The 14414-nt window shown below is 38.4% G+C and overlaps 3 protein-coding genes across 4 annotated transcripts; all 3 read left to right on the forward strand.

Annotated features, from left to right (window-relative positions):
- Positions 1–996: 996 nt before the first annotated feature.
- isca1 (iron-sulfur cluster assembly 1) lies at positions 997–6370 on the forward strand. The gene is made up of 4 exons (XM_005924487.3): positions 997–1144; positions 2830–2883; positions 4529–4634; positions 5322–6370. The coding sequence occupies exons 1-4, from the start codon at positions 1064–1066 to the stop codon at positions 5468–5470; spliced, it is 390 nt and encodes a 129-aa protein (XP_005924549.1). The 5' UTR covers positions 997–1063; the 3' UTR covers positions 5471–6370.
- A 126-nt stretch (positions 6371–6496) lies between these two features.
- LOC102293657 lies at positions 6497–9588 on the forward strand. 2 transcript variants are annotated; one of them, XM_005924488.2, is made up of 4 exons: positions 6497–6575; positions 6676–6736; positions 7122–7581; positions 8144–9588. In XM_005924488.2, exons 2-4 carry the CDS (start codon positions 6689–6691, stop codon positions 8308–8310), a joined length of 675 nt encoding a protein of 224 aa, XP_005924550.1. In that variant the 5' UTR covers positions 6497–6575; positions 6676–6688; the 3' UTR covers positions 8311–9588. The 2 variants fall into 2 exon arrangements, with proteins under 2 accessions (XP_005924550.1, XP_042076676.1); XM_042220742.1 differs by having other exon boundaries at positions 6497–6736.
- Positions 9589–10047: 459 nt separating this feature from the next.
- kiss1rb (KISS1 receptor b) lies at positions 10048–13699 on the forward strand. Its single transcript, XM_042220741.1, is given in 8 exon segments — positions 10048–10218; positions 10296–10371; positions 10374–10412; positions 11363–11373; positions 12125–12329; positions 12869–12893; positions 12895–13096; positions 13338–13699. Coding segments are annotated over 8 exon segments (990 nt in total). The 5' UTR covers positions 10048–10125; the 3' UTR covers positions 13677–13699.
- Positions 13700–14414: the final 715 nt, after the last annotated feature.

Here is a 14414-nt window from a genome sequence, read left to right on the forward strand (position 1 = left end):
GGAAGAAGGGGAAAAAAATGAAAAGCTGTTCTGGCTGGCTGCACACACTGCGCTCCAACTAGAGGTAATCTCAGTTAGTTCATTGGAGAGCGAAATGTATTTATTTGCCACAAAGGCTTCATTTCATTGTAATGTTGCCACAGATTGGTAGCTGCACTGTGGGGTGGGTGGGTGTCCAGGCCCTTGGATTATGTTGCTGCTAATGTCTCAAAGGCCTGCTTATAATTCAACTTATGTAGGGTGTCTGGCTTTATTATAGCTTACTCTTACTGATTTTTATAATAAAAATAAATGTTGGTATTGTAATCATATTTCTTATTTTAAAGGATGTGTGCTTTAATTGCTTTAATACCAGCTGTATTTTTATTTTTACTAGGATTAAATGGAGGATTTAATTTGGTGTCAGGGACCCCTGATTGTGTTAGGAAAGGTTTGCTCATTGTCCAGTTTGTCTCAAAGAATTAAACTGAAGTCAAATTCCAGTGTGCTTTTTTTAAATGTTTTTTTTATCCCCCCCTCCCCTTTCCTCCTCAAAATATTTAAAGTATATGAAGCAGTAATGCCAGGAGTCTTCAAAATGTGTTAGATCATATACTGCAAATCCTGCAGGTGTCACCAAAGCTGAAATAGTTTAAAACGATGAAAGAATTTCCCTTTTTTCCCTTTTTGTGTAGTACCACCCCCTCACACACACACACACACACACACACACACACAAAACTTAAGTTCTAGAAAATCTAGTAAGCCTGGAAAACCAAGCTGCTTGACGGTACAAATAACTATTTAATAACAATTGGTGTAAATAATAAGGTGAAAATTGTCCACGCATGAGCACCGCCGCAGAAGTACGTATTACCTATGGATTTTACACAAGGCTCGTGTCTGTAAGAGAAGGTTGCATAACAATGACATCCTGTCATTTTAACCCCTAAGCCTGTTTGCAGCCACAACTGTCCGTCGCAATAGTAGCCAATCAGATGGACGGATATTTCTTTGGGGGCGTTTGCTAAGTTTTTATACGCTTGCGCAATCATATGTTGTGATTTCTACAGTTGCGAGCAACATGTCTGCCTCCATGGTGCGAGCGACCGTTCGAGCGGTCAGCAAAAGAAAGATACTGGGCACCAAAGCGGCGTTGACACTGGTATGTTAATAATTTTTTGGTTATACATGCATGTGAAGCACTTTATGTGCTGTGAGTACATAGTGCTCGAATAAGGCTGGGGTTAACGGCTGCGTCCGGTATGATGTTAGTTGTGTAAGTTGGCTAAGCTAGCTAATCATCTGTTACACGCAGATCAACTTAATATCAACTTTTCTTGACCCTTATTGTAACGCTGCACTTTTTCATGTAGCGTTGACATTCACAATATTTAGAGTAAACACTGTGGCGGTTCTGCAAGCACGACGTTGGGCTCAGCTAGATGCTAACGCTGATAAGTGGCTAGTCAAGACGCCTTTTGTTAGTGTGCTGCTGAAGTTTCTGTACCTTGACAGCAAACTGGACGTTCGTAATATCAAGCAGAGTCACCATTTCAAGTCATACGGTATAAAGTTAAGCTTCTTTTGGGATTTAGAAAAAAAAGTGTCTGGCCTTATGATGTTGTGGATTATGGAGTAAAAGTTGTAACAGGTTTGATTGCAGCCTCAGGTTTGATTATTGAGGCTCGCAAAGAGTTGGCAGCATCGCCAGTGAATAAAAACCACCCCGAATCATATCCCGTATCAGTCCTAAAGAACACTGGACACATTTCCCATAAGCCAAATGGTAACACTGGTTCGTTTGCTGTGTAAACTCTACATGCTCAGAAAATAGATGGGTCGAGTCTGGTTTCACTGTTTTTGGCCAATAAACTTTAAGTAGTTAACAAATTTTATATTACTTGTAAAATTATTATTTTGAAGTAGTTTTCAAAATAATTGCAATTTTATAGCTATTTAGCTCATGTTCTGGTTTTTGCTTGCATTATATACTGTAACCAAAATCCCCCCAAAGCGGAGGGTGGGTTCCCAGACTAGGTAATTGTACATAAATGTAGGACAAATTTAAAGTACCTAGTGTGATATTTAATGTTAATGTAAATAAAATTCTGAGAGTGCACTTGGCGTGTAGTAAGCTCTCAGTACAGGCCAGAGTCATTACTTGTTTTCGTGGGTGGGATGAATATGCTCAGCTATTGGTGTTTCAGCTGATGAGCTCTAGTAACAGTGCTGTTGCAAGATAATGTACTTGCATGGTGGTTTCTGCTGATAACATTAGTGTACTGAAGTGTACTTAAAATAGTGGAACATCCTTCAGTAATGCAATTGCAAATGGCGCGGTACATAAGGGGACTGCCGTTACCCACAAAACATAATACAGTGTATTTACTGTATACATTACTATGGCACGATGAGTTATTTTTAACCTTGTGCTGGTGTGGTAATAAATACACCAGCACAATAAATACACCTATAAGTACATAACTTTGTATTTTAAAAGAGCTCTGGGTTGTGACACAGCAACACATGCAGATGATCACAATTTAATGGCGTACAGAAATTGGTATTTTGTGTCACAAATGCCTCCACATTAGAACTCACACACTGGCATTGATACTTTCAGCAACTACTGCTACAGCTGAGGTTGCAGAAGTTCTGGTTATTTTATGACACTGCTGTCCTTTTGGGGGGGGTAAAGAGTGGATTTTATTTCAACAGCAGCTAAACATTATTTTTCTCTGTTGTTTTTAGAAACAATCCTTTGCCAAATGAATTGTTTGCATCTGAATGCAGTGTAAATTGTAGCTGATGCCAGTAACGTTTTAACCTTCTATTGTCTCCTTTTAGACTCCAGCAGCAGTGAGCAAGATCAGATTGTTGTTGCAGGACAGACCAGAATATGTAAGTAATGAATATGGCCAATAAAACATCATCCAATTAAGAAGACAAAGCTTCTTTATACATTGATTAAAAGTGTTCCTTTATTATAGCACCAAATAAAATAAAATTCTGTCATATTGATCTGGTCAGTTAGGTAGCGGACAGGGTTGTTAATCAGTTTCAGCTGCTTTGGTGTTAATGAAATTAACAGCAGGTGCACTAGAGGAGCAACAATGAGACGACTTCCAAATCAGGAATAGTTTTATAGGTGGAGTCCACTGACATTTTTTTTTCCCTCCCGTGTTTTCTGACAATTTTTCACTACTTTTGCATTTGACTAGGGTCAGTGTCACTAGTGGGAAGGTGATGAGGATATACCTGGACCCTCCAGAGGTTGCACAGGTAGTTAAACTCCTCCAGGATGGCACATTAATGTATGCCATTGCAGTGTCTCCCAGCACAGTCTCAAGAGGATTGATAAGATTCTAGGAGAGCTGGACGGGGCCTTAAAAAGTTCTTAACTCATTAGCAATGTGGGTATCTGCTCCTTTGTGCAAGGAGGAACAGATTGAGCATGGCCACAGCCCTACAAAATGAGGCCACTGATGTCAATGTCTCTGATCAAACCATCAGAAACAGACTTCATGAGGGTGGACCCAACATCGTCTGTTGGGCGCTGTGCACACTGATTGGCATTTGCAACAGAATAGGAAGGCATACCCAATTGCACCCTGTGCTTTTCAGTATGTTCATTGAACATATGTACTGATGTAAAAGGGTTTGAGGAAACCATGGAGAGCATTATGCTGCTTTTTTAGCATGTCCGGTTTGGCAGTCAGTTAGTGATTGTCTGGGGAGGCACATCCATCCTAGACTGTCCAGGAGCTCAGTGATGCCCTGTCCAGATCTGGGATAACATCCCCGGGAGCCTGGCGCGACGTTGTCAAGCATGCATACAAGCTTGCGGGGGCAATACAAACTACTGAGCAGCATTTTGAGTTGCTGCAATGAAATTTCAGCCAAATGGGCTACCCTGCCGCATAACTTTTACACTTTGATATTCAGGGTGTCTTTGAATTCAGTCTTCTGTAGGTTGATAATTTTCATATCCATCATGTTGTGTGAAATTCTTTTCTTCCTAACACCGCACACAATCCATATCAGTATAGATACACCCCCATCACTAAATGAGCTTTGTCTGTATGGATTAAACAGCAACATGTTCACCTTATTTTTTCATTTGCTAAAGTTTCCTTCTTTTTTTTTTTATGAATCATTTGACTTGAAATTAAATTTAAAAATGTTATAAGGAATATCTGTGGGGAGTAGACTAATGTCAGCAAATTGGTTTTTGAATTACAGTTCAAACTGTCAGTTATTTAATTAAAACAGGGACATTCAAGCATTCAGAGTGAGCTTTGCCTCTGTAGAAAGTATTATTGCTACCATTAAATTCACAGGAACAAAAGAAGCATTTTGAGATATGAGTAGTGTCAAGACGGTTTACTAATTAAACTGCAACATTTTACTGAGAAGTATAATAATGTTTAAAAATAAAACTATGAAGATGTATTTTTTTCTTGTATCATTCATCCTTCCTTTAGTGCATATATTACAAAAAAATAGGGGGGGAAAGTCTGTTAACATATATCTGGTTCTCCATCAGATTGGTTTGAAGGTTGGGGTGAGAACACGTGGGTGTAATGGGCTGACTTACACACTGGACTACACCAAGGAGAAAGAAAAGTCTGACGAGGAAGTAGTACAGGATGGTAAGCTTTGTTTTATAATGAATCCAAGCTGAGAAAGAACTTTGTTGTAAGACTGATTGTGTTTGCCACACTAGGTTCTTGGGTAAGGTAATTGATTGAAAAAGTTTAAGGTTTTTGTGTTTCCAGGTTCAGCAAGTGCAATTTTTAAAATGTTCCAGGATTAAAAATAAGATAAAAAACAAAAAAACAAAACTAAATTTAGATGATCTCACATTGAGCTCCCATTTATCTTCTTGGATCCCTCTCGACTGCTTTCAGCATGGTTTCTGTTTGTAAGTCTCTCAATGAAAGTCCCATTTTGACCACTTGTACTGTGCACACTCAAATTTCACCACGTACAACTTCTGTTTCAAACCAATCCAAATTTGGTGTGAATAATCATCACACAGACTGTGGTGCATGGCAGCAACTCAGTCATTTACAAAGGATTTATTTTTTCTTTTAGCCACATTAACCTGGGTTAATCTGGTTAACATCAACTCCACAGCTTTCCTTCTTGAGATGCAGGGAAATCTACATTAGGTTAAGTTGAGCATTTTCAGAAGACCATTTCTGTAACATTATCACAGGTTGTAGTATTTGTGTTTCACTGCCTGTAAACAATCCAACCCTAAACTTCTTCGATAGGGGCCGACCATAAGGCTGTAACCTGACAGTAGTGATGACATTGTTCTGACCTTTTTTCAGGTGTAAGAGTGTTTATAGCGAAGAAGGCCCAGCTGACCCTTCTGGGAACTGAGATGGACTTTGTGGAGTCAAAGCTGTCTAGTGAATTTGTCTTCAACAACCCTAACATCAAAGGCACATGTGGTTGTGGAGAAAGCTTCAACATATGAGCACTATGGAGCCTCAGTCCCCCTTCCCTGCTCCAGACCCTGTCTCACTGATAAAGACTGACAAGAAAGTCTGATGTAAGGGAACCTTTGAGATGTGGGCATCCTTGAGTTATTACCACTGCTCTCCTGCAAGCCACTCGCGCATATGTAGTCATGAAATCCATGTATGCATATTGATGCTTAGAAGATTGTAATGCAATTGATGTAGTCAGAACCATCTTGACAAAAACGATTTTTAGGTTCAGATACCTCTGATGTAGACAACTGTTTATACTCAGCTCTGCAACTTTAAAAAAAATTTCTTAGGACCTCAAAAGAAATGACTTTTTAGGTTAAAGCTATGTTATTCACACTGTTTTCATAAATTCAGTCAGGTCCTGCCATGGCTTGTGTGAGGAGAAAATGATACATGTCCTGAGAACATGTTCACTAAAGCTGAGATCGGATGGGATTTACACTGTTAAACAAAAGGATGAAGCATGATGTTTCAACGTTTGAATCTGTCCTCCAAAACTTGCAGAAAGCCAACAATCAGCTGTTTGACAAACACGCCTTTAAGGTGTGCTATTATCCAGGGTCATGTACCAGTAGTATGCAGAAGTGGAAGAGCTTGAGTGTCTTGAAACTGTTTTATCAGTTTGTAAAAGCTTTTTGAAAAGTGTGTATTTATCTCTGTGTGTAAATAACTAAGATTGTAAATCCCTTGAACAACAACAACATGCGCACAAAAAAAAAACCAAACGCACAAAATATGCATCCCTCAAGTGAAACATGAGGTTTCTGTTTTTTCTTTTTGCTTGATGAAAGCCAGGATTTTGTTTGTATAGATGCTCTTAAGATTTGTAACCTGTGCAATATGTCAGTGTATATATGAAAGAAGATTAAATGGATCACACCGCAGCCTGTGCTTCATGTTCTGTTTGCATGTAGGACTCTGACCACCTGTTACTGTCAGAATCATCACAGTTGTCATGGAGATGTGATTCTGTGTCACTGCTGTGCCACAGAGTCCAGTTACTTGAGCCTGCTGCCCACCTGCCTTTGGCCCTTTTTTTTTTTTTTTTTTTGCCTACATTTTGTAGCCAGGCTGGAGACAGAGAGGGAGGTACTGTCATTGTGAAAGATTCAACTCTATTTTAGAGCTTTAACAGTGAAATGATGCAATTTCAGTTCACTTTATTGTTGCTGATTTGCTTATATTGTAGGTGTTCTACAGTCATGGACAGTCAAAACAAGGATGGCAGCAGAGAGTCTTATGAGCTCAAGGTATTAAAAACCAGTATGTGTAGAAAGATTGCCTTTTTATGTAGTTCTAGTTTCCCCTGATTTCTCTGAGGTGTTTCCCAAACACCAGCATCAGTCCATGATTTTTCATTAACCATTGCCAAATCTAAATGGTCCTAGTCTTAAGTGTTACTTAAAATAACATGAACACTGAAAGAATTTCTGAAACTCATCAGGAAACAACTGCTCTTTGTCAGAAAGACTCAAGAACAGCTCCCAGTAAAGTTCTACATCACAAATGAATTGGAACAGTAGCTGGGCTAGGCTCTAGCTATGGGTCATGAATGATGGCTGAAATATTTGATTGCCTTGTGCATTTTTTTTTTTGTGAAACCCCTCATGTACCAGTGTCTTTTGTGTGTCTTAGATTTCAGAGTTATTAAAGGGTTTCGCTGAGAGGAAAACATCACCCAATGAGAGCATTCATGCTAACATCAGCCTCTCCATCACAGAGCCAGGAACTTCTTACAACCATGGGAACTTCAGATCTAGAACTGTCCTCCCTAAAAAACTCTGTCAGCTGTCCACATGTCAGTATGAGAGGCAAGATCATCTGAGAGAAAGCTTCAGTGCTCCGGTACTCGTTCTTGCCTGCATCCCTGCATCTCAGGCGGGACAAAAGCAACCCACGTTATCATTCCCAGATCCAGTCCTCTTTGCACACCTGGTGGAAAAATCAGAGATCCTTGCCTCTGACTCAGTCATTCTTATCAGAGAACAGCTTGAAAAGCAAGAGATATATCCGTACATCCTAGGAGTGCAGGGTTGGAGGAAACGGGAGCAACGTGAACCACAATGTCTGCTGCGTAAACAGTTTCCCCAAACTGGTCAGTAAACAGTTGTAGCTGCAACTGTCACATGTAGGTTAGGGTGAACTAGGCTGAACAAGTTCACTGCTCTTAACTGCTCTAAGGTTGAATAGTAGCCATGGCTATTATGCAGTTACAGCTTAGTTAAGTGTGTTATATATCAGTATTAGTTGGGTGAACATCTAGATTTTGAGAAGTCCATTTTTTAATGAAAAACTGCAGGAGAGCAGTTTTTATAACTTTCCATACACTGACATACATTTGGTTAGCCACAAACCTAGGCAAAGATGCATACTTTATTGAAACTGACAAAAGAATATCTAAGATCTGAAAACTAGTTTCTCATGGATTTTTCATGAGCAAATATTTGTTGAAAATCATAATAAATAATAATAAATTCGAGATGTTCAAATGTTTGTAAATTCCCAGTGAGATTAAGAATGGGAGATGATTCACATGATGGAACTCCAGACTTATCAAAAAATTGCAAATTTTTTAAAATAAAAATTGTAAATATTTTGATACATATTACTAGATCAGCGATAGATCCTTTACTGACTGTTGCTTCATCCTGGTTCAGGGACAACCAACAAATGGTTCTTCAAGGACTTACTGGACCTCCAGAGGAAGCTGTTTTTGGGTGCCTCAAAGAAATCTGGAGCCCTGAGGAAATCTCAGACACCTTGGAAAACTTCACACCACCAGTCAGAATGTTCTTCTTTACTGCTTAGGAAAGTTCAAGACTGACAGAAGAAATAAACTGCAAATGAAACTAGCACTAACACTCAGTGGCAGAGTGGTCATTGAGGCAAGAAATGTATAATTACGTGTCAGAATGGTACCATGTTCCATAAAGCATTCTGAGACTTGAAAAGCATAGTCCTAATAATATGAAATATCCAATAAAATCATTATTAGATATGCAGGAAATAAAGTTAGATATTTTTTTTCACCCAAAAAGTAAAATTAAAATATGCAGATTTATAAAGACATCTCAGCACAAACATGTTTCTTATTGTTTCAAGCAAAAATAATTTTAAAGTGCTTAGTGGCCAGGTTAATATGTCAAACAACAAAAACAGACATGGATTATATACTCAAATGCATCTTTTTCTGTGTATGACATTGTGAAACTGGCAAGGTTTACTTGTTACTTTTCAGCCAAGGCTTCAAAGGTTCTAATGAGAGCTCCAATAACAGTTAATTGTACTGGAGGTGGCGAGAGATCAAGCTGTGCAGATCTTGTGTAAAGTGGCGTACCTCAGCATTGTCTCCCTGTTTACCTTCCTCAAGAGTGGCTTCTTGATACTCACCTGTCACCTGAGAACGTTTCTGGGTCTTTTTGTTTTTTTGTTGTTGTTTTTTTTAGCCCTGCTTCTTTTTGTCCTCCGTTTGTCGGTTATTTTTAAGCACAGTACACACCACACCAATATATGCCACATTTTTAGCTAATAGTTCTTCAGGAATCAACTTTTTGGTGAATAAGTAATATTACACTGACTATCAATCTGTATTATCGTTTATGTTTTTGCAGATTTAACTAATGAATTGGAAACAAGTTATGTACTTTTACAGTAGGCTGCTAATAACAAAGAACCTAAAGATGCAATTTAAAACTGTACTTATCTATTGTATGTAGAAGCAAATTACTTTTTTCATCCATTTTTATATATTTGAATGATTCATAGGTCAGTGTTTAGTGGTTTGAAAACATTAGTAATAAAAAGAAAACTGAAAATGGTCAGATTTATCAGCTTGACTGAAAATGTGTGGCAATATCTAAATAACATTTCTGAAAGACTTTCAGAAAGTTTGATAATGATCGATCCATTCTCTTCCACTTATCTGGACTCAACAGACTCATAAGACACAAATTTTGAGCATAGTGACTCTTTTCACTTGGCACAGAAGCAACAGCTTATTAACATTAACCTGATGAAGAAATAGAAACAATTTTAGCTTTTACAAGGTCACCCAGTCCTGGTTAATTACAGGTAATGATATTGAGTCTCTCTCACTCTTACACACACACACACACACACACACACAAATGACGCAAAGCAAAACAAATCGCCCATCATTTCCTACATGCCAACCCACCAGGTCTAGTGGAGTATAACAGTCTTTTCATGTCAGACCTGCAGAGAATCCATCGACAGCAGTGCTGCACCTTGGTTTTGAACGCAAAGAGAGGAGCACTGCCGAAGCAAATAAGCACATCACAGGTAAGAGAAGCTTATTGTTAAAAAAAAATCACTAAATTTGCTTATATATTAGTTTATCTTTACTTGATGCCATACAGTCCTGTCCAATTATTTTCAGTTTTCTAAAAATAAATACAAATGTATAAAAGTATCTCAAATGTCAAAACATGTCATCTAATACTTTTGTTAAACCACCTAAATTGAAGCTGATAGTTTTCATTCACGTCTTGGTTATTTGATTTAAAATCTCTGTTGTCTTTGTTCTTTTGCGTTTCTTGCACTCTGCTTTTATATTGAGAATTATACACTGATATGTTTATATTTATTGCAGAAATATCATTGGCTTTGATGCGTGAAGATGACGGTGGAATCAGACTCTGATCACGGTCCAGAGTGTTTGTCTGTATGCAACAAGTCTGCAACTCTGACAGGCCAAGGGCCACCGGTGTTGGTTAAAACCCCTTAGCAGTCCAATTAGTCCCCTAAACCATCCAATGTACCGTGGGCGGTACGTCCGACTGCTAACAGGTTGCCTGTCTGGTCCTCACTTTCTTTGGCTTCATCATGCTGGTCGGTCTAGTTGGGAACTCTTTAGTGATCCATGTTATCACCAGAAGATGAAGACTGTTGCCAATTTCTTTATAGGTAAATATCTCTGAAACACTGCAGTTTTTAGAAAGAAGCTCTCATATGTTTGCTTGTTTTAACTGTTCCATGAAATGTTTTATTTTTTCAAATGTAAATAAAACAAAAATTTGTTTAACATATGATTGAATAAAAAAAAAACAGTAACTCTGCTGTTCTGTCCCTTTGATTCCTTTAATTTAAATATTTACCATGAAAAGCCATTAACAATGAAATAAAAATGAATGCTAAGACATGTAAAAGACTTCTTCAGCAAGTGAGATACACTACACAGAAACTATGACAGGCTGGAAAAATGAGAGCGGCAACAGAATTGAAACAGAATATCAGTCACCATTAACTGTTCAACATTAATGATGTTAATGACTTCAACAGATGTTAATTCAAACACCATGTAAGTGTTCTGCAATAATGATATAATTGAAAAGTCCAGTGAGACATTAGCTCATTATACAAAGTACATCAGATAACTAATGTGCAGCTTCCCAAATAATGCAAAAAAAAAAAAAAAGAGAGAGAGAAAGAAAAATACTGAAAAGAAAAATACTTTTTTGAATTTACACTTATAAAAATTAAAAAAAATTGCACTTTGATAGCTGGTACACAATATCAGTTTAATAATTGGCTAAAATTAAAATACTGCTAATAAAAAAGCACTGCCATAACATCCGGGTTAACATCAAATTAATAAAAATAATAAATAAGGCTGTCAAAGTTACATTAAAAATTCCTGGTTTATGTCCTTTGTGTTGCTCATGCAGTTGAAATTTCTGTGAAAGATAAGTCTTCCTTGACAGATTTTTCAAGGTTAAAAGTTCTTTACTTACACAAGCTGATGAGGAGCACAGCTTCATGCCTGTTAGTTCAACTTCCTTCTGTCTTTGAAAAATGCCCAGAATCACCACTGAATGAATACCCATAACTATCAGTTATGTAACGTAGCCATCCAGTCTCTTTGGCAATGGCATTACTATCTGTAGACATCCCCAACTTTCTAAGACACATCAGATGATTACACATGAGGCATCTGATTAAACTACATAAGTAAATCATAGCTGTAAATAAGGTTATACCACTTGAACCACTTGTTAAGAAACATCCTACCATATAACCCCCATTTGTGCAGCATAGCATGGCTCAATCAGGCACTACTGAGGTGGTTTTTTTAAGCCTGGGTTGCTTTGATGGCAGCATTCAGCTCCTTTTTTGGGGTGTATATTTTTCCCGTTCTTCCTGACAATACCCCATAGATCCTGTGAGGCCAGTTAGGCCAGGTCAGGCCAGTTATCTATCAAATCAAGCAGTAATAACATGGTCAGCATGTTATGTTATTAGATGTTTAGTACTGTGGGCAGGTGCTGCTCGAAAAGGAAAACTGGATCTCCATAATGCTTGTTAGCAGATCAAAGAATGAAATGTTCTTCCGGCTGAGACCAGCTACAACATCAGAAGACGACATAGCATGCTGAACACCTTGGTTATCGGGCCTCTCTACTCTTCCTCCAGACTCTAGGACCTTGATTTCCAAATAAAATGCCAAATTTACCTTCATCTGAAAAGAAGACTGTGACATTGAGCAAAGGTCTATTTAGTACCCAGATAAGCTCCTCGATATTATGAACACAAATACTCAAAATTCCCAACACATTAATTGCATATATTTCTCGTGTTTTCACTTTCTACAAGATATAACACAATAAAATACACCAGACACCACAGATTTAAAAATGTTTTGTTGCACAGTGATAGTAACAGACATACCTTGTGTTCCTGGTTTTCAGGTGACTGCACAGGCGACATGTGTCACTCTGTCAGCAATGAGTGTCGACTGCTGCTACGTGACTTTGTACCCTCTGCAATCTCTGAGACATCGGACGCCTCGGAGGGCTCTGGCCATCTCCCTGTCTATCTGAATAGGTATCATACAAACATACCATGCACACATGTGCACCCACATCACAAATAGGACTCTAGTTATTTAATCCATGAATTTAATGGACAATTAATTATCCAATAATTGATGTGTGCTTGTTTTTCTGTCTATAAACACCATTCTCAAAAAGTTTTTAATTAATTATGATAAAACTTTGTCAAAAAGTTTTATAATTTAGGACCCCAAAACATCTTATAGGATAGAAAAGAATGAAAATATACTACGGGAAAGAGATGACCTATTATCCATTATCTTCTCCTATATAAGGTTTGTGTAATCAAAACAAACATCTGCTACAATTATAGGATTTTACTTGGATTACAAACATCTTAAAGTACATTTCAAAGAACAAATACAACTAAATTAATATACACAAAATGCAGTACTGTTCCCTCAAAGGTAAATCCTGTCCAGAGAGTGTGCTGCCGTCGCAAAGGTTTGCACTTCTCTGAGTGCTTCTTGTTATTTTTTATTTGCCACAGTATAAGAAGGGAAACTACATGCCATGTCCCCTGTCCTCCAGGCTCCTTGATTCTGTCCATCCCTGTCGCTGGAGGTGGGATACTGCTTGTTCGGTCCTCAGACATACTGCAATGATGTTTTTCCCTCTGCCCATCTCCAGAGAGCTTTCACCATCTACAGCTTTCTAGCTGTCTACCTCTTACCCCTGCTTACCATCACTGTGTGTTATGCCATCATGCTCAAGCGGATGGGCCAGCCCAGCATGAATCCCATTGGCAGTGGCTACCAAGTAGGAAATTATTTATTTTTCACATATTAAATCCACAGAGAATTTCAAATATTCCTTTTAATTACAAAGACCTGGCATTTTCAGGGTGTCACTAGGTGAGTATACAGTCTTAGTGTAGCTCTTAAAGGTGTGACAGTGAACAAAAGTACTGTGATGACAGAAAATGATGCTGTCGCTTTAAAAACAGCGACAGCGTTCGATTATCTTCATCTGCCACAGGTTTCTTCCTGTTAAGACGGAGTTTTTCCTTCCAATAGTCCAACATTATTGTAGGTTCTTTACAATATTAAGCACCTTGAGCTGACTGGTGTTGTGATTTGAATTGAAAAACTTGAAAATCGAGTGCGCCTTAATTTTGCATTCACAGCTGAAGATTTGGGGTCACTGCATGTCTTGCTCCAACTCTTCTGTAAACCCGTTTGTGTATGCTTTCACGGGCAACAACTTTAGAAAGGCTTTCAAGCATGCCTTCCCTGCCATTTTGCTGTGGCGCTCAAGAGGGAGAGTCAGAGTGGGAAACACAGACGCAGAGGCACCCAAAGGAGAAGCAGAGATGCACTTTCTTTCATCTGGCCCCTAAAGGCCATGCTGAGCATTTGGACACGGTGCACTCATTGTTTATTTATACTTTCTCCTGAGATGAGAGCAGTCTGATCACTGTAGTGTATGTTTGCTTGGACATCCACACACCCACACACACACCCACACACACACTGAAACATTGTATAATTCCATGTGATCTCTAAAAAGGGACAAACCGGTCAAGTGAGTCTCGTGTGTTTCACGAGCTGCTGAAATACAATTATCTCTGTCACGCTTTTCTAAGTTACGGTTAAATTAATGCTGTCAGCCTGACTGCTAGAGCTTCTGGTTTTACCTTTGTTACAACTTCGTAGAAAAAAACCCAAACTGTGCCAACAGCAACTGCAATGGACTATTTCCATTTGATAGAAAATTGTCTTGCTGAATCTTTGGTAACACAACACTCTGTGCAATACTGTGCAGTAAACACTCAAACTGACTCAATTTAGTCTGTTGTGCTTACATTTTCAAACGTTTGTTTCATCTCATCTTTTTTAAAAATGTTCATGTTCACACTTCCACCTTTGACTGTGGGAAATGTTGTTATTTTGAGGACAAATATATAACAAATACATATCAGTCTGCGTTTGAGTTTGGTGAGGATTAAGAAGAGATGAAAGTTTAGATTCAAATAGTGAAAACCGTGTCTTTTTTGTCAATTGTGTGTGACAAGGTGGTACAGTGTGCAGCTACTGGTGAGAGTGACTTCAGACGAAGGGCAGTTACGTCTTTACGT

Source organism: Haplochromis burtoni, unplaced genomic scaffold (assembly GCF_018398535.1).
Source record: "Haplochromis burtoni strain Fernald_Lab_line unplaced genomic scaffold, NCSU_Asbu1 Contig_54, whole genome shotgun sequence".
Lineage (NCBI taxonomy): Eukaryota > Metazoa > Chordata > Actinopteri > Cichliformes > Cichlidae > Haplochromis > Haplochromis burtoni.

Bases quoted from the DNA above. Each gene is read 5' to 3' on its own strand.
- LOC102293657 (XM_042220742.1), top strand. From the start codon at position 6,626: ATGATGCAATTTCAGTTCACTTTATTGTTGCTGATTTGCTTATATTGT. The intron at 6,737-7,121 runs GTATTAAAAACC...TGTGTGTCTTAG, and splicing joins GAGAGTCTTATGAGCTCAAG to ATTTCAGAGTTATTAAAGGG. The intron at 7,582-8,143 runs GTCAGTAAACAG...ATCCTGGTTCAG, and splicing joins TAAACAGTTTCCCCAAACTG to GGACAACCAACAAATGGTTC.
- isca1 (XM_005924487.3), top strand. From the start codon at position 1,064: ATGTCTGCCTCCATGGTGCGAGCGACCGTTCGAGCGGTCAGCAAAAGA. The intron at 1,145-2,829 runs GTATGTTAATAA...GTCTCCTTTTAG, and splicing joins CCAAAGCGGCGTTGACACTG to ACTCCAGCAGCAGTGAGCAA. The intron at 4,635-5,321 runs GTAAGCTTTGTT...ACCTTTTTTCAG, and splicing joins CGAGGAAGTAGTACAGGATG to GTGTAAGAGTGTTTATAGCG.